Source organism: Castor canadensis, chromosome 8 (assembly GCF_047511655.1).
Source record: "Castor canadensis chromosome 8, mCasCan1.hap1v2, whole genome shotgun sequence".
In the NCBI taxonomy this organism is placed as follows: Eukaryota; Metazoa; Chordata; class Mammalia; order Rodentia; family Castoridae; genus Castor; species Castor canadensis.
Genome location: NC_133393.1, coordinates 29,756,978 through 29,783,471, shown reverse-complemented (window position 1 = coordinate 29,783,471; position 26,494 = coordinate 29,756,978). Strand labels below are relative to the sequence as shown.

The following is a 26,494-nucleotide window of genomic DNA, read 5'->3' as shown; positions in this document are numbered from 1 at the left end:
CAAAGACTGTAAATTCAATTAAATCGGCCTGCCCTTCCTAGACTCTCTAGCTGTACTGAAAACGCTGTCAAACACAAAGATTCATAGCAAGTCAAATTTAGTGACTTTCATTGCAAAATGAAAAATATTCCATTTTTAAAAAAGAAACTTCCATTTTCAGGAAGTCAATGCGAGTCAACACCCTGTATAGCTATCCTTATCTCAACTAGCAAAAACCCTTGGTTCTTCCTATTATTGCTTATACTCTCTCTTCAACAAAATTAGACATAAGGGCAAAATAGTTTCTGCTGGGTATCGAGGGGGTGGGGGGGAGAGGGAGGGGGTGGAGTGGGTGGTAAGGGAGGGGGTGGGGGAAGGGGGGAGAAATGAACCAAACATTGTATGCACATATGAATAAAAAAAACCTCCCATTTAAAAAATAACTTTGTTCTGATATTTCAGACTTTGTAGACAAGTGTAGCACTACGACTTTTTTTCTTTTTTTACAAATTACTATAAGACTGCTTAGGGCACTTGTACAGTATCAGTTGTTAGAGAAAGCCCTAGGCACAGTCCAGAACACAGAAAACAGCTATTTAGGACCTAGACAAAGAACGAGGAAGATGCAGACTCAGTTGCATTCTCCCTCCCCTCACAGGCCCTTTGCGCTAGGCAATAGTAGGAGGGACGCAAGAATGAGAGGCGGGTAGAGGTCTCCTTCCCGCCCGCGCCATTTCAGTTTCCTAAAAGGTCCGCACAACTGACATAAAAGGGACTGCAGGTAGTTCTCACACTTCCGTAGTGTGATAGCAGCAGCTGTTCGCTATGTCTGGAAGAGGCAAAGGAGGAAAAGGCCTGGGAAAGGGAGGCGCCAAGCGCCACCGCAAGGTCCTGCGCGACAACATCCAGGGCATCACCAAGCCCGCCATCCGGCGCCTGGCCCGCCGCGGCGGAGTCAAGCGCATCTCCGGCCTCATCTACGAGGAGACCCGCGGGGTGCTCAAGGTTTTTCTGGAGAACGTGATCCGGGACGCCGTCACCTACACGGAGCACGCCAAGCGCAAGACGGTGACCGCCATGGACGTGGTCTACGCGCTCAAGCGCCAGGGCCGCACCCTCTACGGCTTCGGAGGCTAAATTGCATAATCTTGATACAGTAAATAAAGGCCCTTCTTAGGGCCGCCCACCCTTTCATAAGAGCTGCTGTTACATTTGAATGCAAGCCTGGTGATGTTTTGGGGCTGCTTAATTATCCTTTCTGGCTCAGCTTCATCTATCAGTGAAAGATGGCGGAAGTACACGGCTCAGGTCCGAATCCGAGGAAGTGAGAGATCACCATACGAGGCATTAGGTGTCTCCTCATTTGGTCAGAAACTAGCCTAATGCAGGATGAGTGAGACTTACTCTATTCCTCCTTACTTGATTGCCCTGTAAAACGCTGAGCGTTTGCTTCAGGCGGTACTGCCCCAATTTATAGATTTAACAGATCACTTATACGACTTTATGCTTAAATCTCCCACATTTTACCTTCTATCTCCTTCAGTAGCACAAGCCAACTCCTGGTGTGAGCTCCTCAAAGAACAAATAGGTGGCCCCGAAAAGGACCTTTAGCTGTTATACATGGCCCGAATGTAGAGTTACCCTCCGAAACCATACAGGGTGCGACCCTGCCGTTTGAGCGCGTAGACCACGTCCATGGCGGTCACTGTCTTGCGCTTAGCGTGCTCTGTGTAAGTCACAGCATCCCGAATCACATTTTCCAGAAACACCTTCAGAACTCCACGGGTCTCCTCATAGATGAGACCAGAAATGCGCTTCACCCCGCCACGTCGCGCCAGTCTACGGATGGCAGGCTTAGTGATGCCCTGGATATTGTCACGCAGGACTTTGCGGTGGCGTTTGGCGCCTCCTTTGCCAAGACCTTTTCCACCCTTGCCACGTCCTGACATTTTGGCAAAATTAAAAGGGCTACAATAAAGGTATGCGGGTTGCAGCGTCTTATATAGCACTTTGGGCGGACCTTATTGAAAACTAAGCAAAGGAAAGGCGGGAAAGCGCAAGGATCCCCGCCCATTTTCAGTCAAAAAAAATGAAATGGCGTAGGGTGTTACTGATTTTAAATTTCTTAACGTGTCAAACGAAGTGTACACAAAGTACCTCGCCTATGTATTTAAAGTTTCATTAATCGTTTTACATAATTTTGAATGATTTAGTACTACAATGAAACAAGGTCATAAACTCAGACAAAAGCATAGGCAACCCAGCTAATTGGAAGAGGGTGTGTTCAGATTCGGAGAGCGGCTGCTCTTTTAAGATTGGACATTCATGGCTTTACCACGACTATACCACAATTAGATGTAAAATAACCAACACATACAACACCTGGGAGTGCTACACGGAGAACTGATCTTTTAATTTCGTGATTTTAGAACTAGGCTCCGTTAAGGAACGAGACTTAAAAACGTCTGAGTAGCATTTCCTGAAGTGCAAGAGTGCGCTCACGCGTAGCCATAGCGACAAGAAGCTACAGCCAATAGGCTCACCACCAATGCCCAGACTACACAAAAAGGGGTGGTTATTCAAAAAAAAAAAAAAACACGGAAAGAGAACAGACTATAGCTGGTCGCCGGTGCTTACTTCTAACTACGCAGGAGTTCTCGCGTTAGTATTTATAAAGGCAAAATCCTCCTGATTGGTCCGATTCTTCAAATTCCGCGCCTCGTAGTAGGTAACTGGTTACGTCTTGTGATTGGCACCAGGTCCCAAATTTAAAACATCGGCCTATTTGAAATGTGTTTGGTTATTGCTTCAATAATTATTCTCCTTTCTTATTTACTGTCCTTTTAATTTTTTCACGCTTGCTTGGGTATAAGTAGGAAAGGATGAAAATAAACATTTTGTGGTTGCAGAACTGTTTCAGAAAGTCCGCGTTTGAACGTCATTGATCCATTGTGTTTTGTATCTTTTATTAAAACATCTGATTTTCAAGAAATGCAAGAATCTTACTTGATTCTTTTTAACTTTGTAAATGAAAGCTAGAGGCTTTCCGTAATATAGAAATGATTTTGTGTAGGTTCCACGTAAGCTGTAAAAGAAAGATTTAAATTCAGCTTATTTACATATATGATTTCTATTGGTTGACTTAGCCCAATCAGGGATGGAGCAAGATTAAGCCATATTTGCATAAGAAATCTACAAAAAGAGGCCTGTGTAAACCTTAGCCACTGACCAGTTACTTTTCTCTGGTAGTAATTATGCCTGAGCCGGCGAAGTCCGCTCCAGCGCCCAAGAAGGGCTCCAAGAAGGCGGTGACCAAGGCGCAGAAGAAGGACGGCAAGAAGCGCAAGCGCAGCCGCAAGGAGAGCTACTCCGTGTACGTGTACAAGGTGCTGAAGCAGGTCCACCCGGACACGGGCATCTCGTCCAAGGCCATGGGTATCATGAACTCGTTCGTCAACGACATCTTCGAGCGCATCGCGGGGGAGGCGTCTCGCCTGGCGCATTACAACAAGCGCTCGACCATCACGTCCCGGGAGATCCAGACGGCCGTGCGCCTGCTGCTGCCCGGGGAGCTGGCCAAGCACGCCGTGTCCGAGGGGACCAAGGCCGTCACCAAGTACACCAGCTCCAAGTAAATTGTACTTGTTAAATCCAAAGGCTCTTTTCAGAGCCATCCACAATCTCAAATGAGAGCTTTGATACAGGCGTATTAATCCCCCATTTTTACTGGGTTTTTTTTTTTTTCAGGTTTTTGTTAACTGCTTTCTCAATTTAAAACCCTCAAATTAGCTTGTAACCCTTTTCGCAAAGGCTCAGTTTTAATCTAGTTTTACAAGAGTTATAATCTAAACTGTACTTTTAAGCTAATATTGCCAGTCAAAAGGATATCAGTTTGAGAACCTGGCCTTTAATGAGACTTAAAAATAAGAATCCTTAGTTTAAAATCCCTTAAGCAGTTCTAGAAGGAGTAATATTTATACTTCCATATGTCCATGTCTCATTGGTTACAAGAATTTTGTAGAAGTCCTAGTTTAGTACCTTGCTAAAAATGTAAAAGCTTTCTAAACGGTGGAAAATGATACTATGACCTTACCATTCTAACTCATCTTAAGAATTTTTTTAATGAAACACTGAACTAGTATCAGGTGTCCCTGGAAGTGGCAGACAATGTAAAAGTAGTAAAAACAGAAGTCTTTCTCATAAACCTATCTAGATCACGCCCACAATGAGAACTCTAATATCTTTAGGGAACACGTCTTTGCAAACGTCTCATTGTTTGAATTTTTTGTGCCACTTTTTTCTGCTTTTAAACCAGGTATGGTGTTACACATCGATAATCCCAGCACTCAGAGGCTGAAGATCACAAATTCAAAGCTAGCCTGAGTTACATAACGAGTCCAATTTTAGTGTATATTATATATATATATATATATACACGTATATATATACGTGTATATATATATATATAAAATTCTGTAGAGGACCAACAATACAACAAATGGAATGGATGACACTCCTATGTGTGAACAAGGTAATTCATACAAACTAAGAAATTTAAATTGGTAAGCAAGTTTGTAAGGTATAAACAAAATTCAAAAGCTATATTTAATAAGAATCAAATTAGTAGCTAGTGAAACATTAGGAAAAGTCAGTAGAGCTTTGTGTGCCACAGAGACAGGAAGAGATATAACCAAAAAAAATCACCAAATATTTATGAAACATTCAATGTTTATGAGGTTTTAAATTCACCATCTACTGTTGACATCCATTTTGGCTCCCATTTGTCCTCTGCAGACATATAAAAAGCTATGGTTGACTGGTCATGCCTGTAGTCCCTGCTACTGAGGAAGTTGAGGCAGGAGGAGCAGCAGGCCTGAGCATCACAGCAAGATCCTGTTTCAAAAATAAAATAAAATAAAACTCTTTGCTGCTCAGTATGTCACTGGTAAGTAATACTGGTGACTGTATACGTGTCCCTTATCTCTTCAAAAAATCAGCATGTGTTGGTTCCAAATAACTTCCATTTGCAGAACCCTTTTGCTCATCATCAACCCCGGCTCACAAAATCACCTTCTCACCAGTAAAAAATATGCTGAGGAACATAGAAGCATGCACATACCACACGTATAACTAAGGATTCACATACTATGACTACCTCGTTAGCAACCTGTCTGAAATGCTTTACTAACCATATCTTTTTTAGCTTGTTTCCTGCTATATGTTTAAAAGTGATTCAATAAAGCTAAAGAAGGCGTGGATTCAGGAAACAAATCAGAATGTGAGACTTTCTGTCCATGATCTCAGGAATGGCCTTCCTGGTATAGGAAGTATATTTGCATTAAGGTAATGACATTCTAGCTCTGTCACACTTGATATGTCCCTTCACCTTGCAGTCTAAGATGCCAGCCCTGGCTCCAGCTCTCAGGTTCACATTTCATTCTGAAGGAGGAAGAAAAGGACAAGAAAAGGAACACTATCAGAAAATGCCACCTGAAAATATGCCACTTTTGACTTCAAACTGAGGGCACTGTAAGGAATGACAAACACAAGGAGAAGTTCTCCAAATTTACAGGAAGATAGATTTGTCACAAATTCTCTTCCTAGGGGAATCTTATTAACCAGAGTTTAAACTCACAGTACAGACAGTATCATAGGCTGTGTCTATCACCTATTCTTCTGTTCATCATCCTCAAAAATCATTTCCTGTCCCTTAAATTGCCCACATACCTCCTCTCTTCTCTTCTATGAAGAGGGTATATATAAGCTTCTAGATCTTATTGGGCTTTTGAGAAATCACTTTTCTCAAAAGATGCCTCAAAGTATATAATGAATTTGTAGGCCTTTTATTCTGTTAATCTGCCTACTGTCAGGGTTATTTCATGGACTCATTTATTGAACCCTAAGAGAATGCAGGGAAAGTTGTCCCTTTTCTGCAAAACCTGAAGATGGTGTAATACCATTTTTGCTACTACACCATTGATCTATGGCCACACCCAGATTATTCTTAATGAATAAGAACAGATAACCAATTTTAGGAGACAATTATGTAACAATCCCTGCCACAGCTCATACCCAAAGACAGTATTACAGATTAGACAAGGAGAGTAACTCTTAGAGACTAATTGGTAAGTCCTTGTACCTCCAGTAGGATACAAAAGCTTCTCAGTACAAAATAAATGAATTATAAACATTAGCAAGAATTGCTTCAGTGTGATGACAATAATACAACTCTAATTAGAATCAAATTGTGATTTTAAAGTAAGCAGTGCTGGGAATCCAAAAGCATTTACAATCAACATATAACGGGAAATGAAGAAAACCTTAAAAAACAGAAGCAGGGCTAAATGGTGAGATTCAATGCCTACTGTGAATAAGTTTAAAGTCCAATGGCACCATACTCTTTTAAATATCCATTCAAGATTCAATAATCTGGTGTACAAATTTCAATTCTACCTGTTTCAGTCCTATCTACTATCTTGCTGAATTTTCTCAACTCATTCAGAAGATACATTTCAATGTTCTTTGTGAACTGACTACTTCCATAAGATTCAACCTTGCCTTTTGCTCTGAACAGCCCAAATCTCTAATTTTAAGATATCCTGCCATGTTCCTCAAAGCTTTCCACATCTAAAATGCCATACATTAAGTGTGCTTATCATTTAATCAAATTACAAAGATGAACCAGTATATGGTCCCTATTATTTAGGACACGCAACATTGTTCCATTCGGGAAGTAATAATGCATACAACTCTACAACAGCAACGGAATGTGCTTAAAATTGGAAAGTTTGGAAATGCACTACTCAGGCTGAAATGTGTATCATTCATTAATAGCTAGGTGACCTTAGCCATTCAGCCCTAAGGTAAGATAATACAGTAACTTTCACAATGATGAAATGACTTGCTCAAGCTTATTCAGAGCTGGGCCTAGCAGAATTCTTCTATTTCACTGCTCTTTCTACAACTATCAAGAAAAAAAAAGGGGAAAGACTAATTTGGGGAAGAATACGATGAAGCTATGATACATCTTTTTATCTGCATATCTCTGTGAGGTCATCCTACCTCTTAGGACTCAGTACCTCAACTCTAAAATTCAGTACCTGAAGCTGTGTATGCTCCCCTTCAGCAGGTTCTATAGTACTGCTCATCACTACAAGGGCCAGACAGGCACTGAGCATGTGTGGCTAATGTAGTATTTAAAGGACTCTGTTTATGAAGGCTGTAAAGGTGGAGAGTTACCACTGCAAGAGCACCTTCAAGCTTCTAGAGATGCATGAGAGGTACCAGCTTCTGTGGCCTGGCCTTTGGGAGCTGAACTGTGGGGCCACTCCTGGAGCCTAAGTACAGGTGGACATGCAGACAGTTAATACCACAGACAAATACAGACAGGAGCTCCACATATCTGCTAGAGCCTCTAACAACCAAGAGTCTGAAAGGATGAAAGCGATCTACTCTCTGCCATGGACACAAACTTGCTAAGCCACTTTCTGAAGGCACATACTTCTGAGTTGGTTGTTTAGTAGTAATAATGATAAAAAAGGGACTGGCAGAGTGGTGCAAGTGGTAAGAGCTCCTGCCTAGTAGGCATAAGGCCCTGAGTTCAAACCCCAGTGCTACCGAAAAAAAAAAAAGATCAAAAGTAGACACTGAACTTAAAAGACGAAAGACAAAGTAGAAAGGCATAATGAAAATCTCAAATTATATCACATAATATAGCAGAGAGAGAGAAATAGGGCTAAGTGTAGCACATGGCTGTAATCCCAACACTCAGGAGGCTGAGGCATGAGGATCATAAACTTGAGGCCAGCCTATAAGCTACATACTCTGTCTAGAAAAAAAAAAGCTTTTCTGCATAGAGATTGTAGAACACCGGCAGTTTTTCTAGAAAGAGATTTAGAACAAGAGAGATATCTAAAATGATAGATATGTCATTTTTACACTTGCCCATAACTTACAAATAAACTGTACAAACTCTTGGAGGTAGAAGTTCACTGGCAATTCATTTACTAATCACCCTTCCTCCTTGGACCACTGAAACCTCATTTCCCAGCTTCCCTACTAGTTAGATGTAGCCTTTTAGTTGAGTTCCTGGTGATGGAGTAAAAAGTAAAGCTTAACAATACCCAAGGAGTTTTCATGTTCTTTTCCTTTCTAGGACAGATGTGAAAGCCTGTGTTCAGGATGCTGAACCACAAGGACAAAGACACCTGGGCTCCAGAACCACTGCTTGGAAAAAAAGAGCTGCCTGTTCTAGACTACCCATTTTGAACCATGTATCAGCAGAAAACACACTGTATCATATTAAGCCACAAAGGCTTAGGGATTTATCTTAACTAATATATGGTATAACAAGGCATAATCCAGAGCCCTAGTTTCTAAAAGGAAATGCAGCCATTTCTTGCTGGATGAATCCTCAGGTTAAGATAATCCATCTGTAGAAGAAAGATAAGATTTCATGTGTCAGAGAAACCATTTTCGTCAAGAGTTCTCAAAAAGACAAAACCAATGGGAAATGTAGAAATAGACAAGAGAATTGATAGGGGAATTAGCTCTCATGATTATGAAAGTTGAGAAATCTGACAACAGGCCATTTCCAAGTTGGAGATCCTGAAATGCTGATGACATGGCTCAGCTCCAGTTCAAAACCTGAGAACTTCAGGGGCCCCTGGTGTAAATCTTGGAGTCCAAAGACCAGAGAGCTGGGAACTGTGATATCCAAAAGCAGAAGCATGTCCCAGCTGCAGGAGAGAAGTTCAAATTTCCTGTTTTTGTTTTGTTCTAGCTGGGCCCCAGCTAATTGGATAGTACCCACCCACATTGGGGGATGGGGGTGAAAATCATATTCCACTCAGATTCACAGAAGTCATCTCTGGAAACACCATCTCAGACATACCCAAAAATAATGTTTTACCACTTCTCCATATATTCCTTAATCTTTCAAATTAACACCTAAAATTAACCATCACTGAAACAAAGCAAAATGTGATTGAGTTTCTCCTTAAGAATTAACCAGGGAAAGAAAGGTTTTTGTCTCTATCAGCAATAGAACTTCTGTCCCACAGTCCAGTGATCTTTCAAAGCTATACGAGACTATAAGAATAAGGCAATTTGATTGGATAATTACCCATTGGACCTTCAATTAGAAAAGCTCAGTGAAGAAACAAATTCAACTCTAGCTACTTGGGAGGAAAAGATGAAAGGATCAGAGTCCAAAACAAGCAGGGGCAAAAATGTTCTCAAGACTCCATCTCAATCAATAGCTGAGCATGGTAGCAAACACCTGTCATTCCAGCTATGCAAGGAAGGATTGAGATCCAAGACTGCCCAGCATAATGCAAGATCCTATCTCAAAAATAGTCGACACATAAAGGGCTGGTAAGACTTGGCACTGGTAGCTCAAGCCTGTATCCTAGCTACTCAGGACGCAGATATCAGGAGGATCGAAGCCAGCCCAGGAAAATAGTTCACAAGACTCTATCTAGAAAAACCCATCACAAAAAAGGGGAGGATGGTGGAATGGCTCAAGATGTAGGCCCTGACTTCAAAACCTGGTACCTCAAAAAAAAGGGAGGCTTGTAGAGTGACTCAAGTGGTAGAGTACCTGCCTAGCAAGTATGAAGCCCTAAGTTCAAACCCCAAGACCCAAACCAAACCAAGAAATAGGTTTTAAGATATTGCTACACCCCAAAAGTCTGAGACATCAGGGTAAATTCTAAAGGGTCTTGGACTTGTATACTTCTTCCTCATACCACTTTAAAAGAGGAAACTAACTTTTAGTAGACACATCATAACAGAAATCACTGCAGATCTCATACAACATGAAGGGGTCAAAAGAGAAGTGATTTCTGTCAAGGTTCAAATCAAGACCAGCAATTGGGCAACGTGTATCACCTTCATGGCAAGTCATTTATTTAATATTGTTTTAACAATTACAGGTTTGGCCATCACTTCATAACTATTGTGGTGCTTTTACTGCAGATTTCTAATGGCGATAGGATGAGCAGTTTAATTTGTACTTGGAAACTCATTCATAGATATCAAATGTAATGAAGTCTCAGAAAATGTACTTGTATATAAAGCCATTTTAGGACTATTGTTACACTGATACTCTTTCTTCTGAAAAGTAGATTTTGCTGATCATCTGATCTCTTACAATTTTATTTTAAATAAATTATCACATAATTGCTCTTTCCTTAACTGGTATCCTTGAATCAGGCAATCCTCCATGGGGTTAATACTCCTCTGCTCCTGCCTCTGTTCACCAACTTAACAATGTGTCCTCAGGGACCTAGAACAGTATTTGAAAAATATCTAAAAGTAAAAATCAGTATTGATTTACCTGAAAACTCTGTGTTGAAAACACAGAAGACAAGCCGGGTTTTACGTAGTTGGTTATAAAAACTGTGGCCACGCAATCCCACAATACCAAACTCACTCCTGATTTTGGATTGTGTGCAGTGTTTCTTCTCTGTGGAATGGTCTTCCTATGAAAACTTCACTCCCTTACATGCTTCAGGCCTTTGTTTAGTCTCATGTTAGTATGAAGCTTTCTCCAACTGCTCTATTTAAAACTACAAGTAGGGTTGGTGGAGTGGCTCAAGTGGTCAAAGTGTTCGCCTAGCAAGCATGAGAACAAACCTCAGTGCTGCCAAAAGAAAAAAAAATTACAGCTATTTTAAAAACTTTTTTTAAATTTTTTTAAAAATTACTATCTATCTCTTCCATCCCTGGCAATTTTTATTCTCCCTGTCTATATTTTCTTAATGTTCCTTACCTACAAAAATCCTATATGTTTTGTATCTTTGTCTATTTTCATTTTCTGTCTCCCAAGGAAATATGAATAATCTCCCCCACAGAGAGGAATTGGCCTACTATTCACTGCTCAGTCGCCATACAGGGAACAATGCCAAGAACATAGTAAGCATTTGAAAAGTGTTTGTTGAGTGGGGGTGTAGCTCAGGGTAGAGAAAGGGCTTAGCATGTGCAACGCCCTGAGTTCTATCCCCAACACCAGAAACAGTCCTTATGGAATGGGTGGATTAATACAGAAAACTAAAAATATGCCTGTAATATACAATGTCCATCCAGTCTTAGCCCCAGAAATAATGTCCATGACTTAATTATCTAAATGAGTCCCTCTGTGAGGCAGTTCAACTCACTATGTTTCAGTTTCTTCATGATTCTTACAGTGGTTCTAATAATTACCCTCTGCCACACAGAGATACTGTGTGAATTAAATAAAATAATCCATATGAACCCTTCTGGTAGGCATAAAATTATAGACTTTTGAACTAGTGAAATCATGAATCCTTGACCACAGGGCAGTTTCCCAAGAAAGATGTTAACATCTCCATTTAGCAAATGACTTAACAATGACAAAGCTGTAATGAGCTTCCAACTAAAAGTAGGGACCTTAGTAGCCAGATCTTTCACGGACTCAATGACCCAGAGAAACAAAATTGAGTAGTTCACCCATTTCCCAGAAAATATTCAAATTTGCAATCCATACAAATCCACTCTGTTACCCAGTGCAAACAATTTACCCATGTGTATAAAGCCAGCAACTGAAGTACCATCATTATGAATCAAATCCAACCCAAAACTAACTTTGAAAGACTTGCCCTTTTCTCCATGTTTTAGAGAAAGGAAAATAATTTTTTCCTCAACCTTCATAAATTCTAAGTTGGAATAGACCCTAGTAACAAAAGATAGACTAAGAAGAGAAAAACAAACACAGTTCATTAATATGTGTATTTGACATATACATGGGACACATCCAGAGAATGAGTTGTTCTCAAAGTGGTGGCTTTGAATTTCAGCTTATAGACCATTATCATCATCATCAACAACAACAAAAAGTAAATTTTTAGATAAGTACCAAGACAAAGGAAAAGGACTCTTTGTCTCTAGGGCAGCAGCTTGGGGGAAGGCCAATAAATGACAGATAAAGAATGGTTAGGAAAGCTTGTTAATGTCTGGTACTTGAGTGTATCTCCATTCCCACTCAGGTGACAGCTCTCTCCAAGTTAGCTTTTGTTCCATCTGGTAGGAAGGAGAAAAACTACCTTGTTGTCTTTCCAAATCTATGTCCTGCTTTTGGACGAATAGAGAGAAGGCAAAGAGCTTTAGTCTGTCTGCTTCATAGTTGCATTCATATCAACGATCCTTATGCAAAAAGTAATATATTTTAGAGCTTCATTTTCTAGTCTTTCCCATTATGAAAAGTTCAGGTCATATTCTATTTTCAAGGTCTGAATAGCACAAAACAGAAAGAAAACTGGGCCCTTATTTTCTTTTTTAACTACAGCACAATTGAGACTAAAAATAAAGCAGAAGCTGCTTGAATGAGAAACAGATACAAAGACTCCTTTGTTCTACTCCTCACAAGGCCTCACATATTATCTAGAGCAAAAGCCAAATTCCTTAGCATGACCTATGTGGAAAACCAGAATATGTCACTCTAAAATATAAAAGTTTGTTGACACAACAAACACACAATGTTGTTGTTGACACAACGAGGCCACACCACACACAATGTGTTTTGCCTCTTTCTACTTTTGACAATAATAAATGCTAGTGTCCCCTCCATCCTCATTCTTTTGAACACCTTCATAGTTTCCTTGGAATGGAATCACCATAATTTAAGGAGCCAGTCCACTGTGATGTGGAGTTTGACTACTTCCAGTTTTTTGCAAAGTTAATTTTACCGTTGCAGAGAGATGAGAATCTGACTTGGAGATGAGGTGTATGAGAGAGAGAGAAAGAGAGAGAGAGATAAGAAAAGAGAGATGGACTGAATAGCAGATCAGGGTATAACTTAAGGCAATTAAAAAATGGATGCAAGAAAACTCTTTGTACTCTCTGCCTTAAGCTGTTGGGGTCCGAGGTTGACCACCCCTCAGAGGAACAAAAAGATACTCACGATAATGTAATCCACAAAGCGAGGTTTATTTCCAGCCAGCTGGGGTCCGGGTATCCTCCCGATGCAGTGGGTTTCAACACGGACCCCGAATACAAAATTCAGGCTGCTTTTATATTTTTTTAGACATTAGTCATGGTCACACAGTAATTTTTATGGTCCCTGGGGTCACATATTTCTGATATCACCCACATCTTGGTGTTAGGGCAAGATTACTTGAAGATTATTTATCAGGAATTTGGTAAACACCAGGTGTCTCAACTCATTGACTCACATACCGTTTTAGCAAGATTAACCAGAAACAGTCCCTGTTCCCAGAAACCGTCCCACCTCCCTTAGTTCCAGTAAGTGGTGGCTTGGGTCATGTTAGCCATGGCCGGTTTCAGGCTGAGTGGGCTGCAAGCCTCAAAGGTACCCTAACATTTGTACCCTAACATTCCCCCCTTTAGTTGTTCATAATAAGGAATCATGCTCATCTGGGCGACAAGCGTAAACATCCTCAGGGCTAGGTAACTGTTCGCATTGCTGCCTCAGGACCATTAGTTGGACTGCACTAATTCGATCTTTTACGAAGGTCACTAGCTTATTCAGAATACAAGGACCAAAGGTTAAGATAAGCAGTAGTATGACCAGAGGGCCCACCAGAGTAGAGACCAAGGTAGTGAACCAGGGGGACCTATTGAACCAAGCTTCGAACCAATTTTCTTGGGCTTCCCTTTCCCGTTTCCTTTTTGCCAGTCCTTCCCTCACTTTAGACATAGACTCCCTAACTACCCCTGAATGGTCAGCATAAAAACAACATTCTTCCCCTAAGGCGGCACATATTCCCCCCTGCTGAAGGAACAATAAGTCTAGGCCCGTCGGTTCTGAAGCACTACCTCAGATAGAGAGGTAAGGGATTTTTCTAGGTAACTAATGGAGGCTTCTATCCTCTCTATATCCTCGTCTATGGCCGCGCGCAGCAAGGACATCCCTTTATGTTGAGTAGCCAGGGAGGCTATGCCAGTTCCTGCCCCAGCCACCCCTAGGCTAAGTAGGGTAGCAATGGTTAATGCAGGAATAGGCTCTCTCTTCTTTTTCTCACCTGTTCCTGTATTCCAGTATGAATATAGGCTCTCCTCAGAATGATAGATGATGCGGGGCAGCACAGCCACTAGGACACAGAATTCTTTAGAGCCGTTAAACACATTAGTTGATAGGCAAGGGGTGAGCCTGGACTGTGAGCATATCCACAATCCATTGCCTTTTGGAATTACCCACTTAATACCATCGCCCCAGGTGGGGTTGTTTTCTACAACAGCACATAGGTCCTGTTTTCCCACTGGCACCTTCCCTAAGCAGGTTCCTTGGCTGCTCACTTAACGTATGGTCAGACCTCTCTTACGGTCTCCCCAGGAACATTGGGTGGGGTTTTCACTAGTCGAGATATCGTAGGTGACATTTAGCCCTATTGCCTCAAAGAATGGGGGCCTCACATCATAGTACAGCCAGCAGGATGTAGTCATATTAGGGTTGGTGTGGTTCAATGTTAGGAATGCAGCATTTACCAGATTCCAGAGGGGGTCTGTGGACCCGGTCATGAGACTGGGCTTCACCAAGGGAGGGCTGGTGCCTAATGGTACTGGAGTTTTAATACTAGCCTTTGTGTGAGGCTGGGTAGGGACTGGGGTTGTGCGAGGTCGGAGATGTGGCTCTACAAAGGGCGGCACATTTTGGACGGTGGCCCCATGGGCTCAACTTTTAATCTGATTACTACGGTCGAGCCAGAATGTCCACCATATTTATAAAACACAAGTCCCCACACCTTACCTTGTATCCACCCAGGGGTGTCCTCTTTGCCACTGTCAGTGAAGGTGACCTTGATTCTATCTGCATCTGTGGGCTGGCATTTATGGGTGGGTGATGGAATTCTGCACCCCCAGGGTACCCCATTTACAAAGGCAAATTTGACTAGGTCCGGTTTTGATATCCCCCACTTCCATTCACCATCGTTGGATGTGACACATGCCCATGACTTACAGAAGGAGTGTTGTATCCCCCCACAGTCCTTGTTCTTTTTGTGGCCGGGGCAAGCATAAAAACCATAACGTCGGGCTGACTCCAGGGCAGTAGACTTGTAGGCAGGATTGATGTCTCTGAAGCAGAATTGAAGCTCCGGCCACCAAGTTCCTATGGGGGCAGTGCGAGTAGTCTCGTTAAGGGTGGTATGAGTCTCCCCATTGGTGAGTATCCAGGTTTGCTTATAGGGCTGGTGAGGGTTGGTTTCTGCGAGGCTCCTGCTCTGGGCATTGAGCAAGATCAAGGCGACCAGCCAACCCATCCGTGGCTGCTCCTGAAGACTCTGCATGTTCCCAGGGTCACAAAAGCTTCAGCTTCAATGGGTTATCTGGGTGCCGCCGTGCGGTCCACTCTCTAGCCTCTTTCTGTTCCTTATGATTGGCTTGACGCATGTGGGAGTGATGGACCCAAGGCCCAATGTCGTCAACCTTAAGAGCAGTGGGGGTAACCAGAATGACCAGGTAAGGGCCTTTCCATCTTTCTTCCAGAGTGCGGGCTCTGTGCCTCTTTACCCATACCCAATCCCCTGGGACAATGCCATGTTCCGGGTTCGATGTGTCCTTTGTCTCATACAAGGCATGCACTATGGGCCAGATTTCACGTTGGACCTCCTGTAGGGCTTTTAAGCTGGCCAAGTAATTTGGGGCCGTACTGGGGTCTTGGTCCAGTAAGGTTCGGACAATAATGGGGGGCGGGGCCCTGTATAGAATTTCAAAAGGTGTCAATCCATGTACATATGGTGAATTTCGAACCCGGAAGATGGCATAGAGTAGGAGGGCCACCCAGTCTCCGCCAGTCTTGATGGCTAATTTAGATAAGGTCTCCTTCAGGGTCCGATTCATTCTTTCCACCTGCCCTGAGCTCTGGGGGTTATATTCACAATGCAGTTTCCAATTAGTTCCCACTGCCCGGGCCAGCCCTTGTAGGACATTACTGATGAAAGCTGGACCATTATCAGAGCCTAGAGTTTCGGGGATGCCATATCTGGGTATGATTTCCTCCAGCAAAACCTTAGCTACAACCTGAGCAGTCTCTTGTTTTGTAGGAAAAGCCTCCACCCAGCCTGAGAAGGTGTCTATCAGAACCAACAAATACCTATACCCATACCTTCCCGGCTTCACCTCAGTGAAATCCACTTCCCAGCTCCGTCCTGGCGCCCTCCCCCATACCCGTGTACCTGTATGTAGGAGTCCCCTTTTGCTGGGTTTCATACCCTGGCACCCAACACATTGGTCCACAATCTTTTGAATCTGGGCCGTTTGATGCGGGAACCGGAGGTGGGCCGACTCGAGGAGCCTGAGTAGTTTCTTCTTGCCTAAATGGTTGGCTCAATGTAAATTGGGGAGGAGAAACAGTCCTAACTTTTCAGGAAGGATCAGCTGCCCTTCGATATCACGATACCAGCCTTGCTGATTGGGCTCTGGGCATTGGTGATCTTGGATCCACTGTTTGTCTTCCAGGGTGTACCCAGGTCGCAGTGGCAAGCATGGAAACTCGGGCATGGGTAAGGTCAGCGCTAGGGTCGTGGAGGCCAAAGCAGCATTTTGGGCCACTATGTCCGCACACCGGTTCCCCATAGCTTCCGGAGTCTGGGCAGATTGGTGACCAGGAACATGTACTACCGCAACAGCTTGGGGCTTCTGCACCGCAGTCAGTAGTCTCTGGATCTCCAGGAGGTTACATAGCTCCTTTCCTTCCGCTGTAATGAAACCCCTTTCCCGGTAGATGGTGCCATGTACATGGACGGTGCCGAAAACATAATGGCTGTTGGTATAAACAGTCACTCGTTTTCCCTCAGCCCACTCAAGTGCCTCTGCCAGTGTGATCAGTTCAGCCTTCTCAGCTGAGGTCCCCGGGGGCAGTGGTGCACTCCAAATTATGTTCCCACCTTGGTCCACCACCGCTGCGCCCGCCTTACACACCCCATCCGAGACGAAACTACTCCCATCTGTATACCATACCAGCTCACTGTTGAGTAGGGTTGAGTCCTGGAGATCGGGGTGCACTTGGGTGATTTCAGCTATAATCTCCTGACAGTCATGTAGAGGGGCTTCCAGGTCTGGATTTGGCAGCAAAGTGGCCAGATTTAGAGAAACTGGGTCAGAGAAAAGGATTCGGGGAGCATCCAGCAAGAACCCTTGGTAATGAGTCAGTCAGAAATTGGTCATCCATCTACCTGGAGGGTTCTTTAGGACTCCCTCTACTGCATGGGGGGTTACCACCTTCAGATGTTGCCCAAAAGTGAGCTTATCTGTGTCCTTTACCATTAGGGCAACTGCCGCTATGATCCGCAGGCATGGGGGCCAGCCCGCTGCAACTGGGTCTAACCTTTTGAATAGATAAGCAACTGGCTGCTTCCAGGGCCCTAGGCACTGCATTAGTACCCCTTTCACTATCCCTCTTCTTTCGTCTACAAAGAGGGTGAAGGGCTTTAGAAGGTCTGGCAGCACCAGGGCCGGGGCTCTCAGGAGGGCGGTCTTGAGCTCCTCAAAGGCCTTTTGTTGATCTGGCCCCCAGGCCCAAGGGGCCTTGTCCTTAGTTGCCTTGTATAAGGGTTTTGCCAGTTCAGCATACCCCAATATCCACAGCCAGCAGTAGCCCGCCGTCCCCAGGAACTCACAGACTTCTTGAGCCGAGGTGGGGATGGGTAGTCTGAGAATAGTTTCTTTCATAGCGTTCATTAACCATCTGGTTCCCTCTTTTAGCTCATACCCCAGGTAGGTGACTGTTTGTCTACAAATTTGAGCCTTCTTTGCACTGGCCCAATAGCCCAACTTCCCCAGCTCCTGGAGGAGGTCTCCAGTGGCTTGCCAGCACTCAGCTTCAGATGCAGCTGCCAGAAGCAAGTCATCTACATACTGCAAAAGTGTGACGGAACTGTGGCTCCGGTGATATGAGTCCAGATCCTGATTAAGAGCCTCATTGAACAGAGTAGGGGAGTTTTTGAAACCTTGTGGAAGTCTAGTCCATGTTAACTGTCCAGGGGTTCCCGTATTTTCATCATGCCATTCGAAGGCAAAAATGTGTTGACTATTGGGTGCCAGGGCTATGCTAAAAAAATCACCTTTCAAGTACAAAGTGGTATACCAAACATGGGAGGGGGCAAATGGCTCAGCAAGGTATAGGGGTTGGGGACTGTGGGGTGGATGTCCTCGACCCTCTTGTTTACTCTTGTTTACTTCCCTTAAATCTTGGACTGGCCTATGGTCTTTTCCCCTGGGTTTCTTAACGGGAAGAAGTGGAGTGCTCCAAGCAGAATGGCAGGGCCGTAATATTCCGGCCTCCAGGAGATGGTTTATGTGAGGGGCAATCCCCCTCTGTGCCTCGGAAGACATGGGATACTGACGGACTCAGATGGGCTGAGCCGAAGCCTTGATCTCTACTATTACCGGGGCTCGATGTTCCGCCAGCCCCACACCTGCTATTTCTGCCCAAGCCTGGGGGTAGGTTTGAATCCAATAAGCCATTTCAGGGGACCACTCAATAGGTTTCAGGGGAGGGTCCTGCAAGGAGAACAAGCGATGTTCATCCTCAAGAGACGGTCAAGACTTGGAGGGGCTGTCCTTGTTCATCTGTCACTTTGATACCGTCTGGCTCAAAGTGAATGTGAGCCTTCATCTTAGTTAGCAGAGCACATCCCAGAAGGGGGGCAGGGCACTCAGGAATGACCAGAAAGGAATGGGTCACCTGATGTCGGCCCAAACCTGACGTTTGCTAGTCCATTGATATGCCTTGGATCCAGTGGCTCCCTGCACAAGGCTAATTCTCGGGACAGTGGCTCAGTAGGTTTATTAAGGGCTGAATATTGGGCCCCTGTGTCCACCATGCATCTCACGGGCTTCCCCTCCACATATATGGTTACCCAAGACTCGGGGAGGGGGTCCGAGTCCCATGCCCTCTAGTCACTGTCCATTCCAGCTAACAGGACTCAGGCGTCATTATTGGGCCTGCTATTTGGTCCCAGGTGACCCTGGAGTTTGGGACATTCCTTCTTCCAGTGTCCATATTCCTTACAATAGGCACATTGTCCCTGGTCTGGACTGGGTCGATCTCTTTGGGGACGTGTGGGGCCGGTCCATCCAGAACTCAGTCCGGTCAGACCCTGGACTCCTGCTAGCAATATCTTAGCCATCTCTTTTTGCTGTTTCTTGTTTTCCTTACTCTGGTTTTCCCTGTCCTCCTTCCGAATCCTTTCTTGTAGTTCCTGATTCTCCTTCCTGATTCTATCCTCTCGTTCTTCCAGGGTTTCTTGGGTGTTAAAAACCCTTTCAGCTACTTTCATCAGATCCCGGGTAGTCATCTCCCCAAGCCCTTCCTGCTTATATAGTTTCTTCCTAAAATCAGGGGCAGCCTGATTTATGAAGGACATTATCACAGCTGACTGATTCACCTCCACTAGTGGGTCTAGGGGAGTATACTGTCTGTATGCATCATAAAGACACTCAAGGAACGCATCAGGGCTTTCATTTTCCCCCTGCATTATTGCCTTTACCTTAGCCAAATTGGTAGGGCAGTGGGCTGCCACCCGGAGGCCTGCCATAAGAGTCTGGCGGTAGACCCGGAGATGCTCCCTACCTTCTGCGGTCCCATAGTCCCAGTCGGGTCTGTTTAAAGGAAAACGATCATCAATCAGGTTTGGCAGGGTGGTCGGTCGCCCATTGTCGCTGGGGACATTCTTTCTGGCTTCAGTGAGAATCCACTCCCATTCCTTGGTGGTGAATAGGGTCTTAAGGAGCTGCTGACAGTCATCCCATGTGGGACTGTAAGTATGCAAAATGGACTTGAACAAATCAGTCAGGCCTCTAGGGTCCTCAGAAAAAGGAGGATTCTGGGCTTTCCAGTTGTACAGGTCACTACTTGAAAAAGGCCAATACTGATAGGTGCATCCCCCATCGGGACCAGCACTACCCAGGGCCTGCACCGGGAGGATGGGGGGCCCGGTGGAAGTGGAGGAGGGCTCCTCCTCTGGGGTTTCTTCTCACTGCCTACGAGGCCTGAGTCCCCTCACCGGTCCAGAGACCTGGGCAGGGGGTGCAGATGGGGAGGCTGATGAGTGGGGAGGCTCAGAGGAGCCATCTGCCTCTGGCTGGAGTGGCACAGCAGCAGCATATGGCAGGGGATTTACTTCACAATCTAAGTCTATCAAGGATGGATGGAGAGTTGGGTCTTCCTGCAGAATAGGCTTCTTAGGGGAATTAATGGGAGTGGGGGTGCTCCCCGACACGGCCAGTATTGCGGGCCAGTCTGTAGGTGCTCCATGGATAAATGGCCACAGCCAGGAAGGGGGGTCTTCTACTAAAGTCTGCCACATAAGGACGTAGGGATATTGATCAGGGTGGCCATGAAGACTGGGTCTATTAATGACATCTCCGGCCTTCTTAATCGTTCCAAGGAGAAGGTACCTTGAGGAGGCCAGCCTACATTAAAGGTTGGCCATTCCGCTGAGCAAAGGGTGTCAAACTTACCTTTCTTAATTTTCACACCATAATTGTGTCCCTTAGCACGGATTTCTGAAAAATGACTCAGAAGAAGGGTCTTAGGAGTTACCTGAGCCTGTCCCATGATGATCAGGAGAGAGGGACAGAGGAGACAGCAAAGAACAAAAGAGACAATTCCAGCAGACAAATAAATTCGCACAGGACTTTCTAACATACACAAATACCAGCCGGTCAACCAGACTACTCTCACAGGCGCAATTCCATTCACACCAGATTTAGGATCCTTACCCAAAGACTGCCCAAACGGAGTCCACTGAAGACGCCGGCGTGGCTCCTGACCGTCGGGGATGTCTCCCACGACTTCCAATAGTGAAGCTTCCAGGGCTGTAACCCCTTCCTTCCACTCAATGAGAATTCTCAACCAAATTCAGACGGGGACTCTAAGTCCCTCCAAACGGAGGTGGACAATCCTCCTTCCACAGTCTTTCCCAATTAAACCTCAGTATCGGAGGCCATTTGTTCCTCTCAGGGAGTGGCTGAGATCTCGGTGGGACCTCCAGATGTTGGGGTCCAAGGTTGACCACCCCTCAGAGGAACAAAAAGATACTCACGATAATGTAAGCCACAAAGCGAGGTTTATTTCCAGCCAGCTGGGGTCCGGGTATCCGCCTGACGCAGTGGGTTTCAACACGGACCCCGAATACAAAATTCAGGCTGCTTTTATATTTTTTTAGACATTAGTCATGGTCACACAGTAATTTTTATGGTCCCTGGGGTCACGTATTTCTGATATCACCCACATCTTGGTGTTGGGGCAAGATTACTTGAAGATTATTTATCAGGAATTTGGTAAACACCAGATGTCTCAACTCATTGACTCACATACCGTTTTAGCAAGATTAACCAGAAACAGTCCCTGTTCCCAGAAACCGTCCCACCTCCCTTAGTTCCAGTAAGTGGTGGCTTGGGTCATGTTAGCCATGGCCGGTTTCAGGCTGAGTGGGCTGCAAGCCTCAAAGGTACCCTAACATTTGTCCCCTAACAAAGCAGGGAATGGAGTTACAAAGACAAGATATCCTGGAAACTATGGTTTCCCTATAGAGAATGAATGTTAACCACTGAAAAGAACTTTCATCCTAGTGGGCATGGGAATTCAGAGTAATGAACATTAACAGTTTCCTAACCATCCTTTAATTGCCACTTATTGGCCTTCCCCCAAGCTATTGACCCTAGAGACAAAATCTTTATCCTTTGTCTTAGCATTTCTCTGAAAATGTACTGAAAAATTGTGTCAACTATGCTATATAAGTCAGCACTCAGAGCAACATGTCTGAGAACTCCATTCTCTGCTTATCTCCCATGTATATGTGATAGGTCAATAAGCTTGTCTTTTGTTGATCTGTCTTTTGTTATGGGATCTATTTCAAATAAGAACATATGGAGTTTGGGGAATTAAAGAAAAAATTACTCATTGTCTTTAACCTTCCTTTTGTATTTCCACTTTTATCTCCTATCCACCCAGTTCATTCCACATTGTCCCACCTAGCTACCTCAACTAATCTCCCTCCTCTCCCTTTCGCTGTCTACACAGCTTGCTTCCTCATCTCTTTCAGCTCTTTGCTAAAATATCTTTAGGGAGATCTTCATCGGTCACCTTATCTAAATTCCAGCTCCCAACTTTACTCCTTATTCTTGCTCTTTTTTTCCTTACCATCTGACATTATTACTTCTGGGATTTATTTTCTGTTTATCTGAGTTGGGGTATAATTCCACAAGACCAAAATTTTGTCTGCTTTGTTCTCCAGATGTAATATCAATACACAGACACATTGTAAACTCTAGGCAAACATACTTGGATTAAGAAACTTTAAATTCATCAATGTTAAGTGCTACTTGTTGCAGGAATAATGAAGGCATCATAATTAGGTTTAAAAATGGTAGATGCCTATCATTGACACAAAATATTACATGCCTTATAAAGCAATAGGATGAAGTGATACAGATAACATATATTTGGCCAGTGTTAAAACTAGATCAGAGGTATTTGAGCTTTATTAAGCTCTTACTTTTCCTATGTATTCAGAAATGTCATACAAACATAAGTTACTTTTAATGAAGAATGATTAATTGCTAAATTGGCCATGAAAAAGGACCAACTGAGTACCTCAACAGGACCTTGTGCTAATGTGCACAGAAAAGGACCCAGGTGAAAACTGAAAGGCATCTTAAATGTTTGCCAAGAGACCCGCAATCATTATCTGTTCCTCCTTTAGCATCCCTAAAAACCTAATTGTACACCAATAACTAAAAATGGCTGTCTCAACATACAATCATATTAGCCTTTTCCTCAAAAATTACTCTAAAAGACAGCTGCTATTTGACTCACTGTAGAGATTACCATTGAGCAAGCCAGAAAGGGCTCATTAATAGACCAGTATCTCTCCAAAGGCAAACTACAGGAAAGCATGCTTCAATTAGATAACTCCTTGCTAAACCTAAATTAAAACAGGATTGTAATTTATTTAGCATTATCTCAACCTCTGCTTCCTATGGGTAGCACCTTTAACATCTAATTAGTTGCTTGAGCTCACCCCTCGGACTCCAGTAAAATTGGTCCTCATTGGGCCCCCAGGCAAAGGTTATTTTTTATAAAAGCTCTCTAAGTGACCATAATGTCACATTGAAACCACCGGATATGATAGAATCTTAGAGGCTCCTTATTATGAACACTTTAGAGAATATTTCATTCTCTATATAAACAACGTGCGGTTTACAAAAGCTGGAGTTCACAGGCAGGCAGCTTTTAAGACCAAACACCACTAAAAGAAACTAGGCTTCTTAAACTAGTGCTCTTGAGAAACCTCCTGAGCTCAACTTGGTAAAACGCAGATTCTCACTCTAACCTGGGTGGGGCCTGGCAATGTACGTTTCTAACAAGTTCTCAGATTAATGTGCCCATGTTGCCTAGGCATGAAAGCAAGAGAGCTCAAACGTACAGCTTAGGTTCCACCACGAATATGCTAGAAGTACTGCCAGGGTCTCGGCATGATCTACTTACAAAATTCCCAAACCTGTGGAAACCTTGAACTAACTCACGCCTCCCGTTTATACCAGAACCCAGCCTTTTTGTAGGTAAAAGAGTTCACCAGTATGTATCCAGCTAAAGACTGTGTAACCGCCCACTTAAGCATAAGTAACCAAAATATTGCTAAATCCTAAACCCCAGCTCATGAACAGTACATTCAGCATCCCCTTGCGACTCCTAGATAGTAGTCTACCCATCTCAGTCAAAATAATGCAAGCAAGGTTGTCAAGTAAATTACAGCTTCTTTCAGTAAAGTGGGTGGCTCTTAGAAGAGCCTTTGAGTTGCTGAATCAGCGCCAAGTAAGCTTTAAGCCCTCTCCCCACGAATGCGACGAGCGAGCTGAATGTCCTTGGGCATGATCGTTACTCGCTTGGCGTGGATGGCACACAGGTTAGTGTCCTCGAAAAGCCCCACCAGATAGGACTCACAGGACTCCTGCAGCGCCATGACGGCCGAGCTCTGGAAGCGCAGGTCGGTCTTGAAGTCCTGCGCGATCTCGCGCACCAGGCGCTGGAACGGCAGTTTGCGGATCAGCAGCTCGGTGGACTTCTGGTAGCGGCGGATCTCGCGCAGCGCCACGGTGCCGGGCCGGTAGCGGTGGGGCTTCTTCACGCCGCCGGTGGCCGGCGCGCTCTTCCGGGCGGCCTTGGTGGCCAGCTGTTTGCGCGGCGCTTTGCCACCAGTAGATTTGCGCGCGGTCTGCTTAGTGCGAGCCATAACGGCGAAAGCCGGAAAAACAGTAATATTTAAATACCCTGAAGAGGTTGCCTTTATATATACCAAGAAACATTCTGATTGGCCTGTTTTCAAAAGTCCCGCGCAACAAAACTATTGGCTGAAGAGTCAATGAAGTGATTGGTGAATGGATCACTGCACCTTCCAATTCTCCGGTATTTTCTTTGTAGTCTCTGACCCAAGGTAGTTATATTCTTAAATTTCTAATTCCAAGCTTCTCGGTCCCTGAAAGATCCACTTAAAGATCGTGCAAACTGCTAGCTCTAAATTAGCAAGTGTGCGATGAGACTGGAGCACCCGAAGACACGCTGAGACATGTATATTTTCGGGGTGTTTTTAACTAAGCATCAGGGCTGCCGCATTCTACCTCCACTCAAATCTTTCAGCCTTTATAGCAGGGTTCCTGCGGGGCGGGGGGTTGACGGGGCGGGGGCAGTACCTGGAAATGTTACCAAAAAAGCGCCTAGACCCAGCATAAGTGGGCAAGAAATGTTATTGACTTCCGAAATTTTGGCCCAAGTGGAATTATACTTTAATAATTTTAAAGCCCAAGTTGATGACTTTCAAGGCTTCATTTCTGCTGTTTTGAGTCTTTATTAAAACTTTGTAAGTCTATTACCGTCATTCAAACTTCAATCGTTCGTTACTTTTGCCATCCTTCCTCTCCCGAGACAAAAAACATACTAGTGATTAAGGCTTACAATGAGCCTGCAGCTGCTTATCAGTGACTCAAGCCAGTAATGGTAGCTACTTGGGAGGCTGAGATTGGGGTCTCGGTTCAAGACGATCCAGGACAAATACCTCTAGATTCCGTGTCTAAAATACCTAAAGGAGTGCAGTTGTGGCAACCCTACATAAAGTCTGCTCTTAAAATTTTCCTCATTCAGAGCACCACCGAATATCAAAGCTCAGCTACTTCCAGTGATATTCAGGAATCAGGTCTATATTTACTCTCGACGGAATAAACAAAGCAAATTTGCTACATGCTCTCTTATGAGAATGTGGATGGCTCTGAAAAGAGCCTTTGGGTTCGGATGAGGCAGTCACACGTACCAGATCGGTATCTTTACTTGCCCTTAGCTTTGTGGTGGCTCTCGGTCTTCTTGGGCAGCAACACAGCCTGGATGTTGGGCAGCACACCACCTTGGGCGATGGTGACTTTGCCCAGGAGCTTATTGAGCTCCTCGTCGTTGCGGATGGCCAACTGAAGGTGGCGTGGTATGATACGGGTCTTCTTGTTGTCGCGTGCTGCGTTGCCCGCTAGCTCCAGGATCTCAGCGGTCAGATACTCCAGCACCGCAGCGAGGTAAACTGGGGCTCCAGCTCCTACCCGCTCGGAGTAGTTGCCCTTGCGGAGCAGGCGGTGGACACGACCCACGGGGAACTGAAGACCAGCCCGGGAAGACCGGGTCTTAGCCTTGGCGCGAGCCTTCCCGCCCTGCTTGCCACGTCCAGACATTGCAAAATGCTTAACTTTGAGAGCAATCTCAAAATGCTCAAGTAGCTAGGATTTTATACAGTACTGGAGGCTCGTAAACTAACCAATGCCAGAGGAACACTACACTTTTAACCAATCAAATAGTAAGCCTACCAAAAAAAAAAAAAAAAAAAGCCTCTTCACTCCTAATTTACATAACGTTCACAGATGTAAAGTCAAACCAGGGCTACGGGATTAGCCAATGAGGGGTTAAAAAAAAAAAATCACAAGTTAGTATACTAAAAGAGCCAATCAAAGGCTGTATCTGACAAGTCTTAATTTGCATATTCAAGAAATAAATAAATATACTGCCTGAGAACCTTCGTATTTTTGTGGTTTGTACTGTGAAGGTGATATTTTGTCTTAGCTATGCCAGAACCAGCCAAGTCTGCTCCAGCGCCCAAGAAGGGCTCCAAGAAGGCGGTGACCAAGGCGCAGAAGAAGGACGGCAAGAAGCGCAAGCGCAGCCGCAAGGAGAGCTACTCCGTGTACGTGTACAAGGTGCTGAAGCAGGTCCACCCGGACACGGGCATTTCGTCCAAGGCCATGGGCATCATGAACTCGTTCGTCAACGACATCTTCGAGCGCATCGCGGGGGAGGCGTCTCGCCTGGCGCATTACAACAAGCGCTCGACCATCACGTCCCGGGAGATCCAGACGGCCGTGCGCCTGCTGCTGCCCGGGGAGCTGGCCAAGCACGCCGTGTCCGAGGGGACCAAGGCCGTCACCAAGTACACCAGCTCCAAGTAAGCTTGCTGTTTTTGAAGCGCCTACGACCCAAAGGCTCTTTTAAGAGCCACCC

The 26,494-nt window shown here is 44.6% G+C and overlaps 6 protein-coding genes across 6 annotated transcripts; 3 read left to right on the top strand and 3 right to left on the bottom strand.

Annotated features, from left to right (window-relative positions):
* Window positions 1–804: 804 nt before the first annotated feature.
* On the top strand, window positions 805–1,165 carry LOC109677605 (histone H4). Its single transcript, XM_020153499.2, has one exon. It carries the CDS (start codon window positions 805–807, stop codon window positions 1,114–1,116), a length of 312 nt encoding a protein of 103 aa, XP_020009088.2. The 3' UTR covers window positions 1,117–1,165.
* Window positions 816–1,962, bottom strand: LOC141425466 (histone H4). Its single transcript, XM_074081723.1, has one exon. The coding sequence runs from the start codon at window positions 1,926–1,928 to the stop codon at window positions 1,617–1,619; it is 312 nt and encodes a 103-aa protein (XP_073937824.1). The 5' UTR covers window positions 1,929–1,962; the 3' UTR covers window positions 816–1,616.
* A 1,230-nt stretch (window positions 1,963–3,192) lies between these two features.
* Window positions 3,193–3,646, top strand: LOC109677449 (histone H2B type 1-C/E/F/G/I). Its single transcript, XM_020153423.2, has one exon. The coding sequence runs from the start codon at window positions 3,234–3,236 to the stop codon at window positions 3,612–3,614; it is 381 nt and encodes a 126-aa protein (XP_020009012.1). The 5' UTR covers window positions 3,193–3,233; the 3' UTR covers window positions 3,615–3,646.
* Window positions 3,647–23,737: 20,091 nt separating this feature from the next.
* LOC109677211 (histone H3.1-like) lies at window positions 23,738–24,517 on the bottom strand. Its single transcript, XM_074082701.1, has one exon. It carries the CDS (start codon window positions 24,195–24,197, stop codon window positions 23,787–23,789), a length of 411 nt encoding a protein of 136 aa, XP_073938802.1. The 5' UTR covers window positions 24,198–24,517; the 3' UTR covers window positions 23,738–23,786.
* Window positions 24,518–24,820: 303 nt separating this feature from the next.
* LOC109677402 (histone H2A type 1-D) lies at window positions 24,821–25,708 on the bottom strand. The gene has a single exon (XM_020153396.2). It carries the CDS (start codon window positions 25,672–25,674, stop codon window positions 25,282–25,284), a length of 393 nt encoding a protein of 130 aa, XP_020008985.1. The 5' UTR covers window positions 25,675–25,708; the 3' UTR covers window positions 24,821–25,281.
* Window positions 25,709–26,013: 305 nt separating this feature from the next.
* On the top strand, window positions 26,014–26,494 carry LOC109677471 (histone H2B type 1-C/E/F/G/I). The gene has a single exon (XM_020153438.2). The coding sequence runs from the start codon at window positions 26,062–26,064 to the stop codon at window positions 26,440–26,442; it is 381 nt and encodes a 126-aa protein (XP_020009027.1). The 5' UTR covers window positions 26,014–26,061; the 3' UTR covers window positions 26,443–26,494.